Below are 23,046 nucleotides of genomic sequence, written 5' to 3' on the forward strand. Positions count from 1 at the left end.
GTACCACACGTCAGAGCATAAACAAAGCCGTTGAATAAATAGCCCGGCAATGCAGAGAGACATCAACAGTTTCAAAACAGACAGCAAAGAAGTAATAACGCATCGGCACACATAGAAAATCGTTTCTATTACATTACATTGGAATATACATCAACTAGAACGTGCGATTCGAAAATATATTAAGTGAATTTTGTTTTTTATATATTTTTTTTAAAACATAAACAAAACATTCAAACTGTGACTGTGAAATTGAAATTGTGTACAAAAGTAATTAATAAAACCAAGCCAAAAAAAGACAACAAAGACTCAGCCAATAATAGTGCTCAAATTTAACATATAAGTTAGGAAAAGTAAGTATATAACTACATATACATATATCATATATTTTAAAAGTTATGTTTGTTTAACAACAAATCGACTATCGATAAATTTCCGAGTTTCACAACACTGTGTGTGAAGTTAACACTGACGTGTACTTGGCACAGCTTTCTATGTGTGTGTGTACGTGTGTGTAGAAAGCGCCGGCACAAAGCACAGTAATCGCAACATTCTTTCAGTTCTGTTTCAAACGTCAAGAGAGAAAATTTGAAAGCAATAAGCTTAAGGCAAAGTTTCAAGTGTAAGTTTTTTTTTCATTACTTTTGCCCAAATTAATTCGATGGAAATTCTTAAACGCATTAATACGTTTTAATTAAAAGTAAATGCAAGCATACAAATTAAGGCGGCAATGAAATAAATAACCTCGTTGCACATGTCGCTTGCGGTGTCGCCATGTTGGCAATGTGGCCACAAAGGCAAAAAACGAAAAGAAATAAAAAAATGTTTCAAAACTTGATGTACTACATAGTAAAGCACATGTTTGTTTGTCAGTGTGAATTGCTGCACATGCAATGCAAGTTGTGCGCGAATAGTTTTCATATATTCCGTTCGGTCCAATTTTGTGCCTCAAAAACGTCACTGCCAGTGTGACCCCTTCTTACATTTCGTATGACGTGTAACTAAAACTCGCCCACCGTGTATAATTAACACACACAGTACACATACAATAGTGTGACAAAGACAGACAGCATCAACAAATTAGCATAACATAATTTATTAACAAAGTTCATTCACATCGAGCCAACAACCGGCTATTGATGTTGTTAGCCGAACATTTACATATTAGTGCTTCGTCTTTCTGTGATGTACACACTGTTCTAACTGCACTTCACAGCTGTTCATTTTCGATCGATACTTTTTTGCACTCTCTCTTCTCGCTCTCTGCTTATCTTGATGAGAAGATGACATAGCAACAACGATTGCCAGTTCAGCATTTTTTGATTATCACACAATTGCGCGAATACGCGAAAAAAAGTAAATTCAAATTTAAAATGTGCGGCAGCACACACACATGCACATATACATAGACATGCGCCTGCGCCTACTTAACGTTGTCTGGCATCGCGTCGCTGTCTCACACACACTTGGGTAATTGTGTTGGTGTCTGCGACTCAATCAGCTTTGTACACGTCATTTAAACCAAATCCCTCAAGCTATCTAAATAAGTTGGTTATTTTACGCCGCAAAAAATTACACGTCACACATCTAAAGAGAATTAAGCACAGTGTGTTCAACATAGGCAAAACGCCAGACAATTTAAATGTGAGCAAAAAACACAAAAATACTAATGCAAATATTACTGCAAGTTTTTTTTGCCGGCTAGAAGAAAAGACGACGCCTACCACCCTTAGTCAACTTTCACCGGACGGGGCGTGGGCGAATTTTTGTAGTAGTAGTTGTAATTCTTGTAGTTTCCTTCTTGCACACTCATTGACAATGCAAAAGGCGCTTAAACGTACCACAAATTTCGAGTACAAAACCAGTTTTAAGAGAGTTGAATAGTGTGTGACGGCCGGCAATTTGTTGTTTTATTTTGTGAGCAACAGTCTCCGCCAAGAGTGTAAGCGCGAACGAGAAAGCATACGAAACAAAAAAGAAATGTTACCACGTATACAAAAAAAATTCTATAGCAACGTTGTTGTTGTTCGAGACGACAACGCCGCTAACAGAGCCGCGACGTCGACGTCGGTCAGTGTCAGTGAGTTGCGCTGCTCTGCTCTGCTGCCGGGCAGAACACAAAGCTGAGCAAAGTCAAGAACAGTGTGCGGGCAGCTTAACAGTTGTTAAAAGGTTAGCCACAGAACTAGACGTGTTTTTACTCTCTCTCTCTCTTTCGCTTCTCAGGTGTGTGTGAGTTTGATAGTAACTTACTTGTGTTTCAAGTACACATGGCATTTTTATATTTATCACCGGCCCATAAATTTGTTTAATACCAAAAGTAGCACACATAGCGGTTCTTTTACCTGTTGACAGCGCAACGTCAGCGCTTTTTTTCGGCAGTTGGTTATGCTCTCTCGCATTAAAGAGCACACTCTCTTATTCTGCATACGTGTGTGTGTGCGTGTGTTTGTGTGTTGACGTGTACAAAAGTTAAGCCTAGCTTTCTCACATTTTACTAATCCGCGCATTTCTTTTCTCTCTCTCTCTTTGCAGTTTTTTTTGTTTAGTGTCGTGGACTAAACATTAAGACTAGTAATTAAAGGAACTCTGCAAATAAAATGAAATTGTGCATTTTACTGGCCGTCGTGGCCTTTGTTGGCCTCTCACTCGGTGAGGAGAAGAAGGAGAAGGACAAGGAGCTGGGCACTGTTATCGGTATCGATCTGGGAACCACATACTCATGGTAAGGGTCATCACTATCTTTATCGCAATTTACAACTCGTTCCAATTAGAGGAACATGCGATCACATCTTCAGTTTCCAATTGACAAATTTAACTAACAAACACGTTTCTTTTCTTTGCCGTGTTTAGCGTTGGCGTTTACAAGAATGGACGTGTTGAGATCATTGCCAACGACCAGGGTAATCGTATTACGCCCTCGTACGTGGCATTCACTGCCGATGGCGAGCGTCTGATTGGTGATGCCGCCAAAAATCAGTTGACCACCAATCCCGAGAACACTGTCTTCGATGCTAAGCGTTTGATTGGTCGCGAATGGTCCGACACCAATGTGCAGCACGACATCAAATTCTTCCCCTTCAAGGTGGTCGAAAAGAACTCCAAGCCTCACATCAGCGTCGACACATCGCAGGGTGCCAAGATCTTTGCTCCCGAAGAGATCTCCGCCATGGTGTTGGGCAAGATGAAGGAAACCGCTGAAGCCTATCTGGGCAAGAAGGTCACACATGCCGTTGTCACAGTGCCAGCATACTTCAACGATGCTCAGCGTCAGGCGACCAAGGATGCCGGTGTCATTGCCGGACTCCAGGTGATGCGTATCATCAATGAGCCAACGGCGGCTGCTATTGCCTACGGTCTGGACAAGAAGGAGGGAGAGAAGAATGTGTTGGTCTTCGATTTGGGTGGCGGTACTTTCGATGTCTCCCTGCTGACCATTGATAACGGTGTCTTCGAGGTGGTGGCCACCAATGGTGATACCCATTTGGGCGGTGAAGATTTCGATCAGCGTGTCATGGATCATTTCATTAAGCTGTACAAGAAGAAGAAGGGCAAGGATATTCGCAAGGACAACCGCGCTGTGCAGAAACTGCGTCGTGAGGTCGAGAAGGCAAAGCGTGCCCTGTCTGGTTCCCATCAAGTGCGCATCGAAATTGAATCTTTCTTCGAGGGTGATGACTTCTCCGAGACATTGACACGTGCCAAGTTCGAGGAGCTGAACTTGGATCTCTTCCGTTCCACATTGAAGCCAGTGCAGAAGGTGCTCGAGGATGCTGACATGAACAAGAAGGACGTGCACGAGATTGTGCTGGTCGGTGGCTCCACTCGTATTCCCAAGGTCCAACAGCTGGTCAAGGACTTCTTTGGCGGCAAGGAACCATCTCGTGGTATCAATCCCGATGAAGCTGTTGCCTACGGTGCTGCCGTCCAGGCTGGTGTGCTCTCTGGCGAACAGGATACAGATGCCATTGTGCTGCTCGATGTCAATCCACTGACCATGGGCATTGAGACCGTTGGTGGTGTGATGACTAAACTGATTCCACGCAACACAGTCATTCCCACCAAGAAATCGCAGGTGTTCTCCACCGCCTCCGACAACCAGCACACTGTCACCATTCAGGTGTACGAGGGCGAGCGTCCCATGACCAAGGATAACCATCTGCTCGGCAAATTCGATTTGACTGGCATCCCACCAGCACCACGCGGCATTCCCCAGATCGAGGTCTCCTTCGAGATTGACGCCAACGGCATTCTGCAAGTGAGCGCTGAGGATAAGGGCACCGGCAACAAGGAAAAGATTGTGATCACCAACGATCAGAACCGTTTGACGCCCGAGGATATCGATCGCATGATCCATGACGCCGAGAAGTTCGCCGATGAGGACAAGAAGCTCAAGGAGCGCGTCGAGTCACGCAACGAACTGGAGTCCTATGCCTACAGTCTGAAGAACCAGATTGGCGACAAGGAAAAGCTGGGTGCTAAGCTGAGCGACGATGAGAAGACCAAGCTGGAATCTGCCATCGATGAGTCGATCAAATGGCTGGAACAGAATCCCGATGCCGATCCAGAGGAGTACAAGAAACAGAAGAAGGATCTGGAGGCCATTGTTCAGCCCGTGATTGCCAAGCTGTACCAAGGAGCTGGCGGTGCACCACCACCAGAGGGCGGCGAGGCTGGCGATGATCTCAAGGATGAGCTGTAAGCCGCAGCTCTGAGCCGAGAGTGATCGATCGCGGGGAGTAGTGGACGGATTGATTATATAAATAGTTTTTGCAGACTGATAAACAATTATAAACTTAATTGCAACAACAAGAATACAAGTAAATAATTAAACAAACAAACAAACCGAGAATCCAGTAAACAAATTAACAAGACAACAGCAAAAGAAATCTATCACAAGCACACCAAATCCCCAAAGCAACAAACCAGAAAAAAAAAGAAAGAAAAATAGCTTAACAAACAGCTCAAACAACACAAATCGCCGCACTCTAAATTCCTTGTAGCACATTATGTTTTTTGTTTTGTTTTTTTTTATTTCTATATCGTATTACTATACTATTATTTTTTTTCATTTAAATTATAATTTGTGAAAACGAAAAAAAAAGAATTCCTTTCGGGCCTAGAATCACAAAACCGAGCAGAGAGAATTTTAGGTAGGTTGGGGAGAGATAATGATAACGATAGAACGTTTGTATGATTATGATTATAAAAATATGTCAAGTAGAATATGGGGTGAGAATCGTGTGTGTTCCTCGCATTCCTTTAACAAAAACAAAAAGAAACCACAATGGCCAATCAATTCCCTCAAAATCCCGAAAACTGTATATTTTTTGATAAAAACGATAAACGCTAATCTTCTAATTGAGGAATCACAAATCAATAGGTTAGCTTACAAGTTATAAACAATCTTATTAAGCAAGAAAAAAAAAAAACAAAATACAAAATGTTATATGAATAAGAAAGAGCGCGTGACAAGAGAGAGACAACCGAAAGAAAGAGCTGCGGGGCAATAAAAGAGATAAACTTGAATAATTCAATTGAATAATTACAAAAGCAAAAAACAACAGCAAGAAAAACAACACAGAAACCCACATAATAATAATAATGATAATGGATCCTTCGATTTTACGAAGAACCTAATAATTTATTTAAAAACAAAATAAAGAAAAATAAATTGAAAAAAAAAACACAATTTACTAGTTTTTACTTATTACAGCGCAAGATGGTTTGGGAAAATCGGGGACTTAGGAACACAATAGATCAAATGCACATTGAAATATTATTGATTTCAATAATGATTTTTTTGTTTTGTTTATTTTTCATTCTTATTTCTTTACGAATTTCATTTCCTTGCGCATTCAGATTCAGTTTTGTTTTTCAGAGTTACCTCTCCGATTTGTGGGGAGCTTTTCTTTGCTCTCTGCTCTTTTTCACCCGATTTGACGTGTAGTAATCTTAATTATCTTAAATACATTAAAAAAATACATAAAATATTTGTTTTGTATGTTTTTTTTGTTTTGTTTTTGTTTTTCTTGTTTGTTTTCATTTTAAATATGTATATAAATAAGCTAACGGTATATTTATATTGTTTATTGTGTACACATGTGTATTTCACTATATATTATATGTATATATATATATTCTTATATACGTATGCGCTCTCCAAAATACGACTGACAATTATTTCGGATCTCCTCGTAGCTTGCTGTTTGTTGGTTGGTTGGGTTTTTGTTTGTTGGGATAAACGGATAAAGGTTCTTCTCCTGCATTTTTTCAAATATTGTAGCTCATTCCAATTCGCTCCTTTCAGGTGTGTATTGAAAAGGGGGGGATCGGGGAAAGTGTTGATATTGGGTTGGGAACTTGACTAAATATTATTAAAAACTATGCTAAACATTTGTTTTAGCCCGTTCACTTAGTAAATAAAATGCAAAGAATAAAATTGAATTGAATGCGCTGCTGCCCCCACCACTGACCACAGGGCTGACAAAGCTGAGTTTTCTTTGTGTATGCGTCTCTGTGTGACTGGCTGCATGTCTGTATGTATGTTTGTGTGTGTGTGTGTGTGTGGGTGTATGTGTGTAGAAGCTGCACTTTCTAAATGATAAGACGACTTTCGCATAAGCCTCGCATAGTTGTAGTTGGTCCTTCCTGCTTTGTGTGTGTGTGTGTGTGCCTGTCTGTGTGTGTGTTTGTGTATTTGGTTGTTGTTGGTGTAACGGCTGCTGCAAATACATATATTTTAGATGCGCTTTGGAATCGTATCGATGGCATTGTTCTCAGGCTCTTCGTCCTTGGGTGGCTGACCGCGTTGCTGCTGTGCCAGATCAGAATCATGAACGACATTAGAAGAGGTTTGCATTTTATGTAGAAGATTTGCCACAATTTTTGAGAGCGCGCGCAACAAGAACAAAGATACAAAGAAAAGGAAGACACAATAAAAGAGAAAGAGAGAGAGAGTGAAAAACGTAAAATGAAACAATCAAGAGAAAGCAGCAGGAATATGAAGACTATACATACGGTGTGTATCGAATATATGTATTATATCATATAAAGTGTTGGGGGAGGGACGGTGGAGGGAGTAAAGGTAAAATAAAGTATTTGATGTGTACACATGTGATTGAAGAAATTCGTATTGTTGTCTTTGTCGCTTGCATTGAAAATGCGCCTTGTTTGAACAGGATCAATCAGTCAATTTGTTGGTAGTATTGATGTTTCAAAATGGTCGCCGACCTTTCAAATCCAATCCAAACTGTGAGAAAGCTGCATACATACATACATACATATGTACATACAAACACACGCACACACACACTTGTGCGTGTGGCGCTGTCACTTGGCACTCTTTGAGGTTAAGTGCGAATGTTCATCATGATAAATAAAAAAAAGATTGAAAAGTGTGCGTGTGTGAATAGGTGTATGAATGTAAGTGTCGCAGTGCAGCAAGAATGAAAGAAAAAATACCCAACCAATAAATAAGTAATGTATAAGATACAATAAAAAATAATGTGCTTGCTTTATTATTGCTTAAATGGTCATTCACAACATTCGGCATATCAACAATGTAAAATCGCAAAATGATAGTAGTGAAATGATGTGTTGTTGTTGTCGGTGTCGCAAAACTGTGTTGGCGAATGGGGGGGAGGAAAGCAAAAGATGCATTGTGTATGTATGTATGTATATGTATTTATCTATAGTCAAATCTCAATGTAGCAACTAGCTTTTGTCAGTTATATAAGCTAGCTTAGGCATCGTGCATGTGATAGTTAGATTGAGATAGCATTATCGATAGCAGTAGCATAGCTCTGTTAGTGTATCACAACAGTCCTCAAACGCATTGCTAGAGAGATGGGGAGAGAATTTTCAATATCTATTCTGCTTCGGCCTCGGGATCGGGACGACTTAGGATCTCCTGACAGAGTGCGATGTAGTCCTAGGATTTTGTTGATGGATGTTCATAATTTTTTTGTAGAAAATATAAATAATAATAGAAAATGTATAGCATAGCATGGGAGAGAAATGAAATTATTATGAAAATCAAAAGCAATAAATATATGTATATAAAGCCCACAAAAAAAGAATACGATGAACAGATACATACATTGGTTAATCCAACACCACAGATCGATCCACAATACACATTGAAACGGAAACTTATAGAGCGAGCGAGTGAGACAAGCGATCGATATATATGCAATGGGATTAGTATGATATGTGATCATATTGTATATATATATGGATAGAGAGTCATCGATCGGTGTTGTGTGTGCTTTGCTTTTGTGGCCTAGACACAAATATTACGAAAATGATACACTGTAAAATTGTATTAAATATCAGTTTTGTTTTTATTTTAGTTATTGTTATTATTACTTGTCATCATATCATTTTTTTCTTTGCTGTATTTGTTTTTTTCTTTCCTTTTTTCTTCTTTCGTTCTTATGTTTTGCATTAAATTAATCAGTATCAGTTATATATCAATTGTAAACAGTTTTTTTTTTGTTTTTCTTTTTGCGGTATGCACTCGTCAACTAATCAACGTTCCTTTGTATCGACTTCTCTATATATATATTTTATTGCTAATTTGCTTAAAAAATTTTCACTTTTATTGTTATGTACTTGTTTGTTTTACGGGGTTCCTTTCTTATTTTTGATTCAGCATGCACAAATCTTCTATTACATCATATCTTCTCTGCACACATAGTGTTCTTTTGTCTCTTCTTTTTGTTTTTTGTTAATCCATAAAATAAAAATGAAAAGAAAACTAATCGAAGAAAAACTAAAACACAATTTGTCGTATGTAAAATTTTATAAAACTATATTGTTTAAAAAAAAATATAATAGTGATATAGTATTTAATATGTATATATTGCAAAATAAACTTTCGTTTTATATTTGCGCCTATAAGAGTAACAACAAAATTATAGGTTATGTTTTTTCTTTCATTTTTTTACTTAAAAAAAAAATGTTTTGGACCCTTAAGAACTAAATGTGTTACGACGCTGCATGGCTAAAAACAAGCTTGGAAATCATCATTATTAAAGAACACACACAATTGATTTAATATTTGTTAACTCTGCAGCAGATCGTATTGAAACTATCATCTTTATCTACAACCAATTGGATAATCGGACTATCTTGAAGATTTTGTCGCAGGAGTATTTCAAATTCGGTGTTCCGAAATTAATGTAAGTTTTGTTTCTAGTATATGCAGCGTGGTTACTTACAATTTAAGTGTGACCATATCAATTAGCAAATTGTTTCGAACAGAATAGTTTTTCTTTTTTTTTTGATAATATACAAATACATATGTATGCATTTAAAATATATATTAATGTCTATTAATAAACATATACATATATATAAGTATATAAACATATATAATTATGCGGGTGTGTGTGTGTGTGTTAGTGTCTTCTATCTGTGCAGTAGTTTCAAATTTACTTCGTTACAAAGTTATTATGATTTGTTTGTTTTAATTTTGTAGGTTGTCTTGTTCCTGGTTTTCAATAGTTTCGTGATATTGGCGAACCTCAGCTTTCTTTTCGTATGCGTCTTCACATTGCGATCAATTGGATCGTCATTGCTGTTGTAGTTGTTGCTGTCGATGTTGTTGTTTGCTGCTGCATTTTTGTCTACATTTATTTTTTTTATTCTTTTTGGCCTGCGAGTCGTCCTTCCGATCGTTTTCTATTTTTCTCGAATTTTTTTGCGATTGAACTGTTGTTGCGAGACTTGGTTTTCGAGTTCGTTTTACTATCGGTCTTGGTTTTCTTGTTATCGTCATCGCTATCGGAATCGCTTGTGCTAGTGGTGTTAGAGGTGGTAGAGTTGCCGCTGCTGCTTGTTGGTATTGATTGTGTAGGTTTTGTGTCTGAGCGCGACTCATCACATTTCATGGGACTTTCTTTCTTCTGTTTCTTCTTCAGTTTTTTTGTATTTTTTTTTTAAGGAGGTGGAGGAAATGGGGTGGATGGTTGTTAGGATAGGTTGAAAATAATTTTGTATTTTGTTGGTTTTTGTTGTTTACTCTACAAACATAGCTTCAATAGGTTTTTGTCAGCGCGTCAAGTGTGTGTTTGTGTGCGTGTGGTTCTTTTTTTCTTTCTTTTATATATCTATGTATATAAATTATAAACAAGCATTTACATATACATACATATAATATTACTATTAAATAGTAAGTAATTAAATTTCATTAATTTTCTTTTTTGTCGTTCTAGTTGATCTTGTTGTTCATCTTATTAGTTTGGAAGTACTATGTTGCTCGTAATCGTTGTATATGGACTAACATAACGTTACATTCTACATTCGCGCTCTCTTTCTCCCTAACTCACACCCCTTGTTTCTCTTTTTCTCTCTGATTTGCTGTCTCTGTCTTTCTCGCTAATTTTTGTGTTTGTGTGTGTTTGATTATTGTGTGTCTCGCTCATATTCATTATTGAGTTTTACTTTGATTTTATAATCGAATCACTCAGTTGAACTAATTGTGTTGTTTTGGTGTAGGGTTGCCACCTAAAAGTGTCCTGTGTGTGGTTTATACAACATAAAACGTTTTTTGCCATAAGTAAATACAGCTATGTTCAATTGAAAAGTAGTACACAAAAAATTAAATACAAACAATACAGAGAAAAGAGATGAGACTACAAACTAAAGACGAAACACAGGACAATTAAGATAGTTTAAACATACAATAATTAATATTAATACTAATGTTTGATTGAATTGATTGTGAATAAGTCAAATTTGTATATGTATGTGTGAGCTATGCGTCTGTGTGTGTGTGTGAGCTGAATGTTTGTGTGCAAAAACCAAGAAGAAAACTTTGAAGCAGCAGCAGCAAAAACAGAAAACGCAAAATAAATTCACTCGCTATTTTGCCGCATTCAGTTGATTTTTTTTTCTTAATATTATTAAATGCTAGCAAAAGAATATTAACTATATTGTATATACAGTGATCACTCGGACATAGAAGCTATGCAAAAGCAAAAAAAAAACATAATAATTTGATTGGAAATAAATTAAACAACAATGATAAACGCTAACTTTCGTGGTTATTGTCGAAAAGAGGAAAAAAATGAACACATTAGAGCTGCTTTGGCGTCCCATTTACAGAGCGATCACTGTACATGTGTGTGTGTGTGTGTGTTGATTATGTAAACGAAAAATATCGTTATTTTAGCGCAGATGAGCTTTTGAATGAGTGCAACAAATTTCGATATCGATAACGACTGCGATCAATGTTATGGCCATTTATGGATTGAGATGCAGATGTGCGTATGTGTGAGTGTTGCTGTGTGCATTTGTGTCATTGTTGTTGGTATGTGTGTGTGTGTAAGTGCGTGCCTTAAGAAAAAACTTCATTTCCGTGTTTTCGTAACTCTTTCATTATGATTGGCTTCTTTGCTTATATGTCTCTCCATTTAGTTATTATTTTTATATTTTCAATTACTTTATTCAGTTTCTTATTTATTTTGTGTCTTTCTCTATCAATGTTGGGTTTTTGCTTCTTTTTTTTTTAATTTCTCATATTACTTTGTTGTTTTTAAATACATTTTCTACTATACTTGTTCACTTCACTACGAATTTATTTATATATATGGTTCGTTATGTGTTTTTCTTGTTTTATCATTTTTAAATATAAACGCAGTTTGTTTTGAATTTTTTTGTTTGTTTTAAATTTTTATTTTATATAAATGATTTTTGCTTGTGGCGCTCAAAACCTCTGCACTTATTTAGGGTCTGTAGCTTTCGGCTCTCTCTTCAGTTGAAACTATGTCTCTCGTTTCTTTATAATCAATCATCATTATCATCATCATCATATATATATATATATAGTATGCATGCAATGTTTATGGTTATGTTGTGTTTTGTGTTGTGTTGGTTGTGTGTGTATGTGTTTTGTGTGTGCGTGTATGCGTGTTTTTGTTTTTTTTTTTAATTAGTTTTTCTATTCACAAATGTAAGTATGGGGAATATGGATAGTTGGTAGGTTTTTGTTTTTGGGCGGGAATGTAAAATTATCGATATCGATAGATGCAGCAGCGACGATCGTTATGATGGATGGTGTGTGGTTATCGAGACAACGCAGACAAAACAAAAAAAAAAAGACACGGCACAATTTTATATACACACACATATATAAATAGATATATATATATGTATATGTATAGAATAGATACGATATTAAACAACACACATACACATGTGCATATGCAATAAATATATATGTTGGATTCGGTTTGATCATAGTTAGAATTGATTGTCGTTCAGATAGATGACCATTACGTGTTTTTTGTGTTGGTTGTTGTTGTTGGTTCGGTTTTGTTGGTTGGTTGGTTCAGTTGGTTGGTTGGTTGGTGGTTGTATGTGTGGGGAGAGAAACAAACAAAAAATATAGAGATATATATATGCTTAGTTGACGGTTTTTTTTGTTTTTTTTTGCATGTTTTTCATTTTAAGTGATTGTTTTTTTTTTAGTCAAGAAAATATTATGAATAAGAAATTTCATTTTAAATTTACCGCTCGTAGTGGCATTTTGAAATTGGCTGCTGCCTGCAGCTGAATTTGATAAGCTAAGCTGTGAATTTTAAAGCCGTACAGACTGTAAATGTTCATTGTTGCGAGGATCGTTGTTGTAATTGTCGTCATCAGGAATTACCAGAGATTGGGCATGAAAGGTAAAGGAAAAAATATTTCATTAGCATTAGTCGATAACAAATTGAAGTTGCTTAATATAGGAAAAAGGAGAAACACAAAATATAAAATGGTCTTACAAATTCACCAGGCAATTCTTCAAATACATTACAAGTACTACAATATTTTTCGTAGAAAATAAACTATGTATTTAATTTTTTCTCTTTATTATTTTGATTTAATCGACTATACATAACTGATAACAAGTATAAAGATGAGTTCTGAATTTCAATTGAAACAAATATGATTCGAAGGTGCTCAAGTTATGCCACTAAAAACTGTAGATTTTAACTATTAATATAAGTACTATATTTTCTTGAAACCACAAATATTTTAATTTATAGAAGCTTAAGCACCGTTCCTTTACTCCTGAAGCTTTAATTATAGCTAGCTACTGTATGAATAAATTATAATTTATATTGCTTGCTATTCTTGAAGAATTCAATACTTATTATTATACAAACTCAGTAAATGATTAAAAAGTTTAAGCAATGAATTAAGATTTGTATAATATACTATAATATGTTGGTGTGCTTTCTCTAGAAGAAACCTAATGTATACTTCTCAATACAATTTATAGCTGTATTACTGATAACTAAAATAAATGTTAAAGTACTACATGTATTTTTGCCTTGCAAAAATAGACAATAGACAAAATAGCGGTATTTTCCTTAGACGTAAATACGATAACTCACCGTGGAACAAATTGATTAATAGGACGCTTGGGGCGATACTCGGGATGCACCATGAAGAGCATGTGTGGAAATCCAGTGCCAAAATAGGCGCCATCGGTGTGATGATGACGCGATGATTTTGGTGTATAAACATCAATACATTTGGGGCAATAAGTTTTCACCATTGCCTCGCCGGGTATATCCGACAGGCCTGTGAGCATATGATGAAATAAGAGTGAGTTATAGAGATTATACGTATAAATACTAATGTGCAACGAAGATACGCACCCAAAGGCAACATGGGCTGACTCTCGCAGTAGACACGTGGGCAATGTCCAAAATCGCCAGTTTGATATTTCTCAATCATTTGAGCGATGCCCCGATTTGTAAGTATATATCTAGCATGTATGAGTCCATAAAGCATTTCAGCTGCCTGTTCGGTCATATCCGATTGCAATGGATTGTCCTCCAGCTCATCCTCTGTAAAAGGAAATCGAGGAAGTTAGTATTATTTGGTTGATTCAATTTGTTGGCAAGAAATTAATACTCACCGGGCTCCAGATCCAAGATCATATCCAAGGCCTGGCGATAGTTGGGCACCTGTTCATTTAAACCAGTTAAATTGAACTTGTCCTGTATGTAGTCTTCATCAACCTGTAAGTCCAAAATTGTGCATTAGTGATGGGAGTTATTAAGTTTACGTAAATATAATGAGTAATATAATTAAAACTGCGACTTGGATCTATTGTACTTCTGATTAATATAATATTTAGCAACTGAAATGACATTATAATAATATATATGAATCTGTATATCTATTAAGATCGATAGATTCAATTTGTAACTTTGAAATTAGCCTTTAGACTGAGATCTTTATATCAATATCTCAATATTTGAATTGCTCGCAATGCGGATATATCTTAGACTGAGAACTGTACTAAACAGCAAAAGGTGACTGCGTTTGATAAGAGCCAAGCATATTTATTTAGCATGGCCATGTAAATATAGTAGTTGTAGTAAGCATTCCACAGCTACGACGCTATTCATTGTAGTATATATTCAAGGTGGATGCCGAAAAGCGACGAAGGTGTTGCTGGCATTATTCGACCATGATTTGTGGGTGCTAAAGAATGCGCGCGCGCTTAGGTAACAACAAGAAAGGTGGAACACCCAACAGATTATTGTTATTATTATTGTATGTGCAATACTTGCCTCGCAGAAGAACTCATTGCCGCGAAGCCCGCAGAACCAGGTGACCCAAGAGACTTCCTCGGAGCTGCTCATTTTGCTGTGAGGTGAGAAAATCAAAGAAATAGGTAAATAATGAAATGCGATTGCACACAAACAAAAAGAAATCAAAATTAAGGATTTGTATCTTGTGGATATTGCTGATAGTATATGAGTGTGTGCTTGTGCGTGAGTGTGTGTGAGTGCATGTATGTGTATGAGTGCGTGTGTTTGTAAATGCATGTGTGTGTGTCCAACCTACATTGAAGGAATTATTTTGCGTAATTTGATGAATTTATTGTTGTTGAAAAAACCATATGACGAAGGGGGCAAGGGGAAGGGGCCTTAGCCGTCAAGAAACTTATGTATGTATGTATGTAACAAACATACACACACACGCACACCAACACAACGACGACGATGGGCCCAAAGTAAACGAATCGAATATGTCCACGAGTTTTTAGGTGCGCGTCTCGATTTACCGATTAATAATATTATTATGCTATATTATTAATACGCTGGTACTTCGTCTTCGCGGCGTTACACGTTTTCTCAGGTTTTGTTTGATTTCTATTTTTTTTTTGTATTTTCGCTGTATTTATTTATTATTATTTCGCAGTTTATTTTTCTTGTTGTTGTGGGATATTTTGATGCCTACACTATGCGTTCAATATTCAATTTGATTGTTTAATTTTTCCTTTTCTTGTTATTTTTCAACGCACACTCGATTGAACGGAAATCTGTACGCGTATTTTGACAAGCGCTGCGCTCACATACAAAATGTGCCGAGCACTACGACGATGATGAAGAAGAAGAGCAGCGAAGAAATTCAGAAAAAAAAGAAAAAAATAAGAGACACCGAGAGCGAGTGAACAGTGAAATTTTTTTTGTAGACGACCCGTGTGGAAATCGAGCACGCCGTACGGTTCGAGTTTTTTTTTTGGTTACACTCGATATACTACATTTCGATTGGTAGCATTGGGTTGGTTTTGGAGAGGAGTTTAGGTTTTTGTATCGATATCGCAAATGCAATGATCATAGTAAAACCAAAAACAACAACAAATTTTTATACAAACGTTTTGACGGCGGAAAAAAAATGGTTAAAGCGTTTGGCTTTTGGTGTGTTGTATGCATGTTCCAACTGGGCCTTAAGCAACAGCGCGCTCGCTTCGCGTAGCGGCACGACACACACACAGACACGCACGCACACATAGGCGCACGCACACGCTTACACTCTCGACTGTGTATTAGATGAATTTTGCACTTGACTTGGCAGCGTTTAGCGATCGTAGTGCATATGAGCAGATCGTTTTAAACGTTTTGCCATGGCACTTACCTTAATTTTCGCACAATTTTCAAAACACTTTTACTAATTAAAGCACTTTTTTCAATGCGAAAATTTAACAAGCGAGTTGTCGGTTTTGCAATCGGTATTAGGGATGTCACGAACGTCGTATCGAACTATCGACGTTATCGATAAGCTCGCAAGTGACCAGCCACTTTCAAAATGTATACCTAAAATATACACAAAACATGTAGCCCTGTAGTGGATAACGACGGACAAATTTATTTTTCGATTATTTTTTGATTGTAGTTTTTTTGAAAGCAATTACATGTATTATTAATGCGATAAAAAATTTATTTGTGTCTGCTTTATATATTTTGCTTATGCAATAAAACAATTGATTGCAATGAGTATAAAAATATATGAATGAATAAACTCAGCTGGCTTTCCAGTTCATAGTGAACGGCAAATTTTATCTGAAACACACAGACACTCAAGCAAGCTAAGAATTTTGCGCGCGGCTGCCTGTTAGTATGTTGGTATTTTTTGCCGTCAAACATAAAAAAATAAAGCACTAAAAAAACATATGTGTGTGGCATGGCAAACGCCAAATGCAACTATATTTAGTAGGCGCTGTTGTAATAGAACTACAAATAATAATAATAACTAAATGTTAATGCACAGCAAAAACCAAAAAGGTTATCAATTGTTAAAAAACAAGTGACACACATACAATCAGTCTATCTCGTTCGGATTCCGTCTAGTAAGCCTGCAACAACACACACACACACTAGCACAACACACACGCACACACACAACGTGTGTGCTGAACGCGTCCGTTGTTTTTGCCATTTGCCTCGACGAAATTATTTCACGCGCAAAAACAATTTAGCAACACACACGACGGACAATTCTTCTGGCATAGTTTTGTGATACGTATTATTTCAATTCATTTATTTTTTGTTCGCGTTGTTTTTTTTTGCGTTTTGTTTGGTTTGCTATTTGTTGGTTTCGATTGGAAGGCGAACAAAATAACCGTTGAGGTTTATCAAGAAATACGACATTAATTAATTTTGCCTACGACAACAACAAGAACAAGAGCAAACAACGATTGCGAGGTGAGTGAAATAAAGCAAGAAGCAAACATAACATTTATAATGAACATCGTGAACATCTCAACAGCAGCAGGAATAGCAAACCATCGAAATGAGCGTGGACACGTATGCGCCAAGTTCGGCGCTATCGTTCCTCGACATGGACGACAACGAGCTGCTGCGCGGCGCCGACACGCAGCCAACGCAATACGATTATCGTGACTTCACCATGCCGTCCACATCGCAGAGTCAGACCCAGGGTGATCATCAGCTTGCCGAACTGCAGCAGGTGAGTTGACAGTTTACACTTTACCGTTGGCGGTTGCGCCCACAGTCACACGTGTATTTTGACCGACTCTAATCAGCTGTTAAAGTCGCATGTTTATCACTTTTGTGACATTAAGAATAAAGCGTTGTGTGCCCTAAGGCAGATTTCACTGCACATCCATGCAATGAAGTTGAAATGAAATGAATGAATGAAATCTGACATAAAGCCAAATCTTACTTAAAAAATTAATAGAGTTATTGTCACCAAAATTGCTGGCTATACTTTTACAGCTCTCAGGCAGTTACTACATAATAGATATGTAGTTCATCATAAAAACTGAGGTACATTACAGTTCTAAAGCTGCTGATAATTACCTGCTAAATAGATATTTAGCATAAATATTAAAGTTAGTTCTGTCTGCCTGTCTGTTTAAACACATAACTCAAAGACTAGAAGAGTTGTGATTGGTAAAATAAATAATTCCCTCAATCGTTTAACAAACTTGCAAGTAATTAACACATTACATTAATTTGTTTTTGCCTTCACAGCCGCGACGCGTGAGCGTGCATACCAACGAGATCCAGCCACGATTGGCATCCATCACCAATGATCTGGCCGATCTGCAGTTCGAGGAGGAGGACGACGAGGGCGGCGGTGGTGGCGGCAGTTCGGCGTATGTCAAAGAGCTGCCCGTGCACGCTTGCAAATATTGTGGCATCCACGATCCGGCCACCGTTGTGATGTGCAACAATTGCAAGAAATGGTTCTGTAATGGACGCGGCAGCACATCCGGTTCGCATATCATCAATCATCTGGTGCGTGCCAAGCATCGTGAGGTCACCTTGCATGGCGATGGGCCGCTGGGCGAGACCATCCTGGAGTGCTATTCATGCGGTGTGCGCAATGTCTTTGTGCTGGGCTTCATACCCGCCAAAGCGGATTCGGTGGTTGTGCTGTTGTGTCGCCAGCCGTGTGCCGCACAAAATTCGCTGAAGGACATGAACTGGGATCAGGAGCAGTGGAAGCCGCTGATTTCGGATCGTTGTTTTCTGCCATGGCTGGTGAAGCAGCCCAGCGAACAGGGACAGCTCCGAGCTCGACAGATTTCGGCGGCACAAATCAACAAACTGGAGGAGCTGTGGAAGGATAACATTGAGGCCACATTTCAGGTGAATTTGAATCTGCTAACATTAAAGAATCGCTTTAAACGATTCATTGAGCTAAAGAGTTTTTCCCTTGCAGTATGGAGTTTATAGAAAAACGGTTTTATAAATCAAAAATATTGAAAACAATGTATTAACGTAAGATCTGTAGGAATCAAGCGATTCAGCTTTACGCAAATATTGAGGGGTTTGACTTAAAACCTTAAAATTCAAGCTAACCTTACTAGATCATATTATTATGTTTATTTTTTAAAAGATGACATAAAAAGAATTAATTTAAACGATATAAAAACAAAGCTTACAAAACAACTGCAAGTGAACAACATAAAAATAAGTCTTACAAAAATGGTTATTTTGTCATATTGAATTGATTTATGATGAAACATATTCTTAGTTTATAATTGAGCATATTAAACTCTTTCTGTTTTTCAATAGTTGAAGAATAATTATCATCAATTAAGAACTCGATTGATACAAAAATTAATCGACCTAACTTTGATTGCAGGATCTAGAGAAGCCCGGCATTGACTCGGAGCCAGCCCAAGTGCTGTTGCGCTACGAGGATGGCTATCAGTACGAGAAGACCTTTGGGCCGCTGGTGCGTCTCGAGGCCGACTACGACAAGAAGCTGAAGGAGTCGGCGACGCAGGAGAACATCGAAGTGCGCTGGGATGTGGGTCTGAACAAGAAAACAATTGCCTATTTTACGCTGGCCAAAACCGATTCGGATATGAAACTGATGCACGGCGATGAGTTGCGATTGCGCTACGTGGGCGACATTTACAATACGTGGAGTGAGATCGGGCATGTGATCAAGGTGCCCGATAATTTCGGTGACGATGTTGGCCTCGAGTTGAAATGCTCGTCGAATGCGCCTGTGAAGTGCACGAGCAGCTTCACTGTAGACTTCATCTGGAAGTGCACATCGTTTGATCGCATGACGCATGCGTTGCGCAACTTTGCCATGGATCGCAATTCCGTCTCCAATTACATCTATGCCCGTCTCCTTGGCCATGGACGTGCCGATGGCAGCGATGAGGTGCTCTTCCGCGGTCCGCAGCCCAAACTCTATAGTGCACCGCATTTGCCGGATCTGAATCGCTCACAAGTGTATGCCGTGAAGCATGCACTGCAGCGTCCATTGAGTCTTATTCAGGGACCGCCGGGCACTGGTAAAACGGTCACATCTGCGACCATTGTGTACCAGCTGGTGAAGCAACATGGTGGAACTGTGTTGGTGTGCGCGCCCAGCAACACTGCTGTCGATCAGCTGACGGAGAAGATACATCGCACCAATCTGAAGGTGGTGCGCATGTGCGCCAAGAGTCGCGAGGCCATCGATAGTCCGGTTAGTTTTTTGGCGTTGCACAATCAAATACGCAACATGGAAACCAATTCGGAGCTGAAGAAATTGCAGCAGCTGAAGGATGAAACCGGCGAGCTGAGTTCGGCCGATGAGAAGCGCTATCGTAGTCTGAAACGTGGCACCGAGAATCAACTGCTCGAGGCAGCCGATGTCATCTGCTGCACATGCGTCGGTGCCGGCGACATACGCTTGTCACGCATCAAATTCACTTCAATTCTGATTGATGAGTCGATGCAGTCCACCGAGCCCGAATGCATGGTGCCTGTTGTCCTTGGCGCCAAGCAGCTCATCCTGGTGGGCGATCACTGTCAGCTGGGACCCGTTGTCATGTGCAAGAAGGCAGCACGCGCCGGTCTCTCGCAGAGCTTGTTCGAGCGTCTGGTGGTGCTGGGCATACGTCCGTTTCGGCTGGAAGTGCAATATCGTATGCATCCGGAGCTATCGCAATTTCCGTCCAATTTCTTCTACGAGGGCTCGCTGCAGAATGGCGTTTGTGCCGAGGATCGTCGCCTCAAGCTGGACTTTCCGTGGCCGCAGCCCGAGCGTCCCATGTTCTTTTTGGTCACCCAGGGACAGGAGGAAATCGCCGGCTCTGGCACATCGTTTCTCAATCGCACCGAGGCCGCCAATGTGGAGAAGATTACGACACGCTTCCTGAAGGCGGGCGTCAAGCCCGAACAGATTGGCATCATAACGCCATACGAGGGACAGCGTGCGTATCTGGTGCAATACATGCAGTATCAGGGCAGCCTGCATTCGCGTCTCTATCAGGAGATCGAGATTGCCAGCGTGGATGCGTTTCAGGGACGCGAAAAGGACATCATCATCATGTCGTGCGTGCGTTCGAATGAGCGACAAGGCATCGGTTTCCTCAACGATCCGCGTCGCTTGAATGTGGCGCTGACACGTGCCAAATACGGCATCATCATTGTGGGCAATCCCAAGGTGCTGGCGAAGCAACAGTTGTGGAATCATTTGCTCAACTTTTACAAGGATCGCAAAGTGCTCGTCGAGGGTTCGTTGAACAATCTGAAGGAGTCGCTGATACATTTCCAGAAGCCCAAGAAACTGGTGAACAGCATGAACATTGGCGCCCACTTTATGTCCACCATGATGGCCGATGCCAAGGAGGTGATGGTGCCCGGTTCTATTTATGAGCGCAGCAGCGGCTACGGGCGACAAATGCAATCCAATCCAGCGCAAGGTCTCAACGGTGGTCCCTATGCTGGCGGTCCATTTGGCGGTGGCGGCGGCGGCTTTGGAGCTGGCGGTGCTGCTGCTGGCGGCGGCAACAGCATGATGGGACCCACTGCTGGAGCTTACGGTGGATATGGTGGCGGCAGCGGAGGCGCTGGTGGCAACAATAACTACGGTGGCGCAAATGCAGCTGGTGGCGGTGGCGGCGGCGGCAACTGGAATACAGCACATCTGCATGACAATATTGGTTATATATCGAACGATCATGGCGCCGCTGCGATGGCCAATATGCCGGTGCCCGTGGGCATGTTCATGAACATGAGCAACATACCGCCCCGATTCTACAATCAGCATCAGCAGACGATTATGGCAGCCAAACAGAATCGTGCCATACAGAATCAGAATAGCTTTGCGCCGCCCATGGGTGGCAATAGTATTGCTGGTGGACCAGGTGCAGCCATTGGATCGGGTGCCAAGAAGACTGGCAGCGCTGCCAGCGGCAAGTTATCCAAGGCACGAACGGCTGCGACGGCGGCTAATGGACAATTGTTGCCCACAGCAAGTGCTGCATCCTCGTCAGCTTCGTCGTCTGCGGGAGCGGCAGCAGGCGGTGCAACAGCAGCAAGTGCTGGAACATCTAGTGGCATTGCAGCGACGCCATTTAGCCAGCTGCCGACATCATTGTCCCTGCAAATGACACAGCCGAGCGGCTTTGCTCTGTCGCAGCAGCCGGAGCTGTCGCAGGACTTTGGACAGATCTCGCAAATGGATGGACTGCTCTCGCAGGACGTTTCCTTCAATGTGGTAAGTGTTAAGCATGATCATTTCCAAATTGAGCGCGAAATGGCGCTTCATTTAAATATATCGATATGTGCTTATCGAAAGATACAGCTAAATTCAGGCGCCATCTATCGTTTAAAGTTATAAAGCAGGCTAGGATGCAACGCCATTTGCAATTGCTGCGACAATTTAATCGAGAAGTAATTCAAAATGGCGAAGCTGTACGCCTACAACAATAATTTCAAATCAAAATATAATTATACCGCACTGGAATTCACTAATAAATAATTAAGTACAAAAAAAAATTAATATATCAACCTTAGGGAATTTTAGCCCTAAAAAGTATGCTAACAATATAATTAAATTTTAAATTCTAAGTGAAAATGAATAATATTAACTTGTATTATTTATTTTTGTAATATTTTACAGTCAGGCGAACGTAGTTTGAATCAATTCTCGCAACCTTACTGAGAAGGTTGAGATGGCGCGCACACAATTGCAAACAACAAAATGTACAACAACGAGAACACTACAAGCAAACAACAAAACAATTTGAAAGAACTTTGAAGCCAACAAGCAAGCAGTGGCAACAGCAGCGGCGGCAGCGCGGTAGCGATAAACAGCAACGTCATGCGGCAGCAGCTTTTGCATGCGAAAAAAAAAACAAACAACAACAACAACAAGAAGAACAGACAGCAGTAGCAACAACAGCAAACAGCAAAAACAACAGCAGCAACAACAACACGAAGAGCAACAAAATGTTAATGGAGACGTGGACAACATGAACAAGAACAAGGAAGAGAGCATCATGAAAACACACACATACACAGGCAGCAGAGGATTGTCTATTGGAACAAATAAACTCGGCCACACAAAAGAGAGCAAGACAGCAAGATGGCCACAGATCGGCACAGCGAGAGAGAGAGGGAACAGGTTGAGAGAGCAAAATGGCGAACGCGGCAGCAATAAGAAGGGCCACTCACACATGCATAAACCCGGACATCTTTCACTCTCTCTCCCACAACATACAGAAACTTGGGACAGCAAACGCAAACACAAACCAATACAAAAACACATACATACACATACACACAAAAACACAAACACATACACTCATACAAGCTTACGAAGAAGAGAACGCGGGGCCCAAGGAGAAACTCTCACAGCAAACACAGATGATGATGCACCCCACAACAGTCACGGCAATGCAGCCGGTGGTGGGACGTCGCACGATTTGGGTGGAGGCGGCGGCATTGCTGACACCCGCAGCGGGGCGACAGGACGCAGGATGCGTCGAAAAAA

At 39.7% G+C, this 23,046-nt stretch overlaps 3 protein-coding genes across 11 annotated transcripts; 2 read left to right on the forward strand and 1 right to left on the reverse strand.

Annotated features, from left to right (window-relative positions):
- Positions 1–76: 76 nt before the first annotated feature.
- LOC132795198 (endoplasmic reticulum chaperone BiP) lies at positions 77–5,462 on the forward strand. Of its 2 annotated transcripts, none has more exons than XM_060805768.1 (3): positions 77–350; positions 2,533–2,722; positions 2,851–5,462. In XM_060805768.1, exons 2-3 carry the CDS (start codon positions 2,598–2,600, stop codon positions 4,697–4,699), a joined length of 1,974 nt encoding a protein of 657 aa, XP_060661751.1. In that variant the 5' UTR covers positions 77–350; positions 2,533–2,597; the 3' UTR covers positions 4,700–5,462. The 2 variants fall into 2 exon arrangements, with proteins under 2 accessions (XP_060661751.1, XP_060661749.1); XM_060805766.1 differs by lacking the exon at positions 77–350 and adding an exon at positions 521–619.
- On the reverse strand, positions 5,056–16,084 carry LOC132795199 (casein kinase II subunit beta). Of its 7 annotated transcripts, none has more exons than XM_060805772.1 (7): positions 15,928–16,083; positions 14,577–14,652; positions 13,916–14,018; positions 13,653–13,844; positions 13,386–13,575; positions 12,517–12,598; positions 5,056–6,811 (listed from the first exon to the last, which is right to left on the reverse strand). In XM_060805772.1, exons 2-7 carry the CDS (start codon positions 14,646–14,648, stop codon positions 6,740–6,742), a joined length of 711 nt encoding a protein of 236 aa, XP_060661755.1. In that variant the 5' UTR covers positions 14,649–14,652; positions 15,928–16,083; the 3' UTR covers positions 5,056–6,739. The 7 variants fall into 7 exon arrangements, with proteins under 7 accessions (XP_060661755.1, XP_060661754.1, XP_060661756.1 ...); XM_060805771.1 differs by having other exon boundaries at positions 5,056–6,814; XM_060805773.1 differs by lacking the exon at positions 5,056–6,811 and adding an exon at positions 7,521–7,930.
- A 357-nt stretch (positions 16,085–16,441) lies between these two features.
- Positions 16,442–22,435, forward strand: LOC132795197 (regulator of nonsense transcripts 1 homolog). Of its 2 annotated transcripts, none has more exons than XM_060805764.1 (5): positions 16,442–16,994; positions 17,059–17,259; positions 17,787–18,407; positions 18,907–21,768; positions 22,174–22,435. In XM_060805764.1, the coding sequence occupies exons 2-5, from the start codon at positions 17,083–17,085 to the stop codon at positions 22,213–22,215; spliced, it is 3,702 nt and encodes a 1,233-aa protein (XP_060661747.1). In that variant the 5' UTR covers positions 16,442–16,994; positions 17,059–17,082; the 3' UTR covers positions 22,216–22,435. The 2 variants fall into 2 exon arrangements, with proteins under 2 accessions (XP_060661747.1, XP_060661748.1); XM_060805765.1 differs by having other exon boundaries at positions 17,062–17,259.
- The last annotated feature ends 611 nt before the right edge of the window (positions 22,436–23,046 follow it).

This window comes from Drosophila nasuta, chromosome X (assembly GCF_023558535.2).
Source record: "Drosophila nasuta strain 15112-1781.00 chromosome X, ASM2355853v1, whole genome shotgun sequence".
Classification (NCBI taxonomy): domain Eukaryota; kingdom Metazoa; phylum Arthropoda; class Insecta; order Diptera; family Drosophilidae; genus Drosophila; species Drosophila nasuta.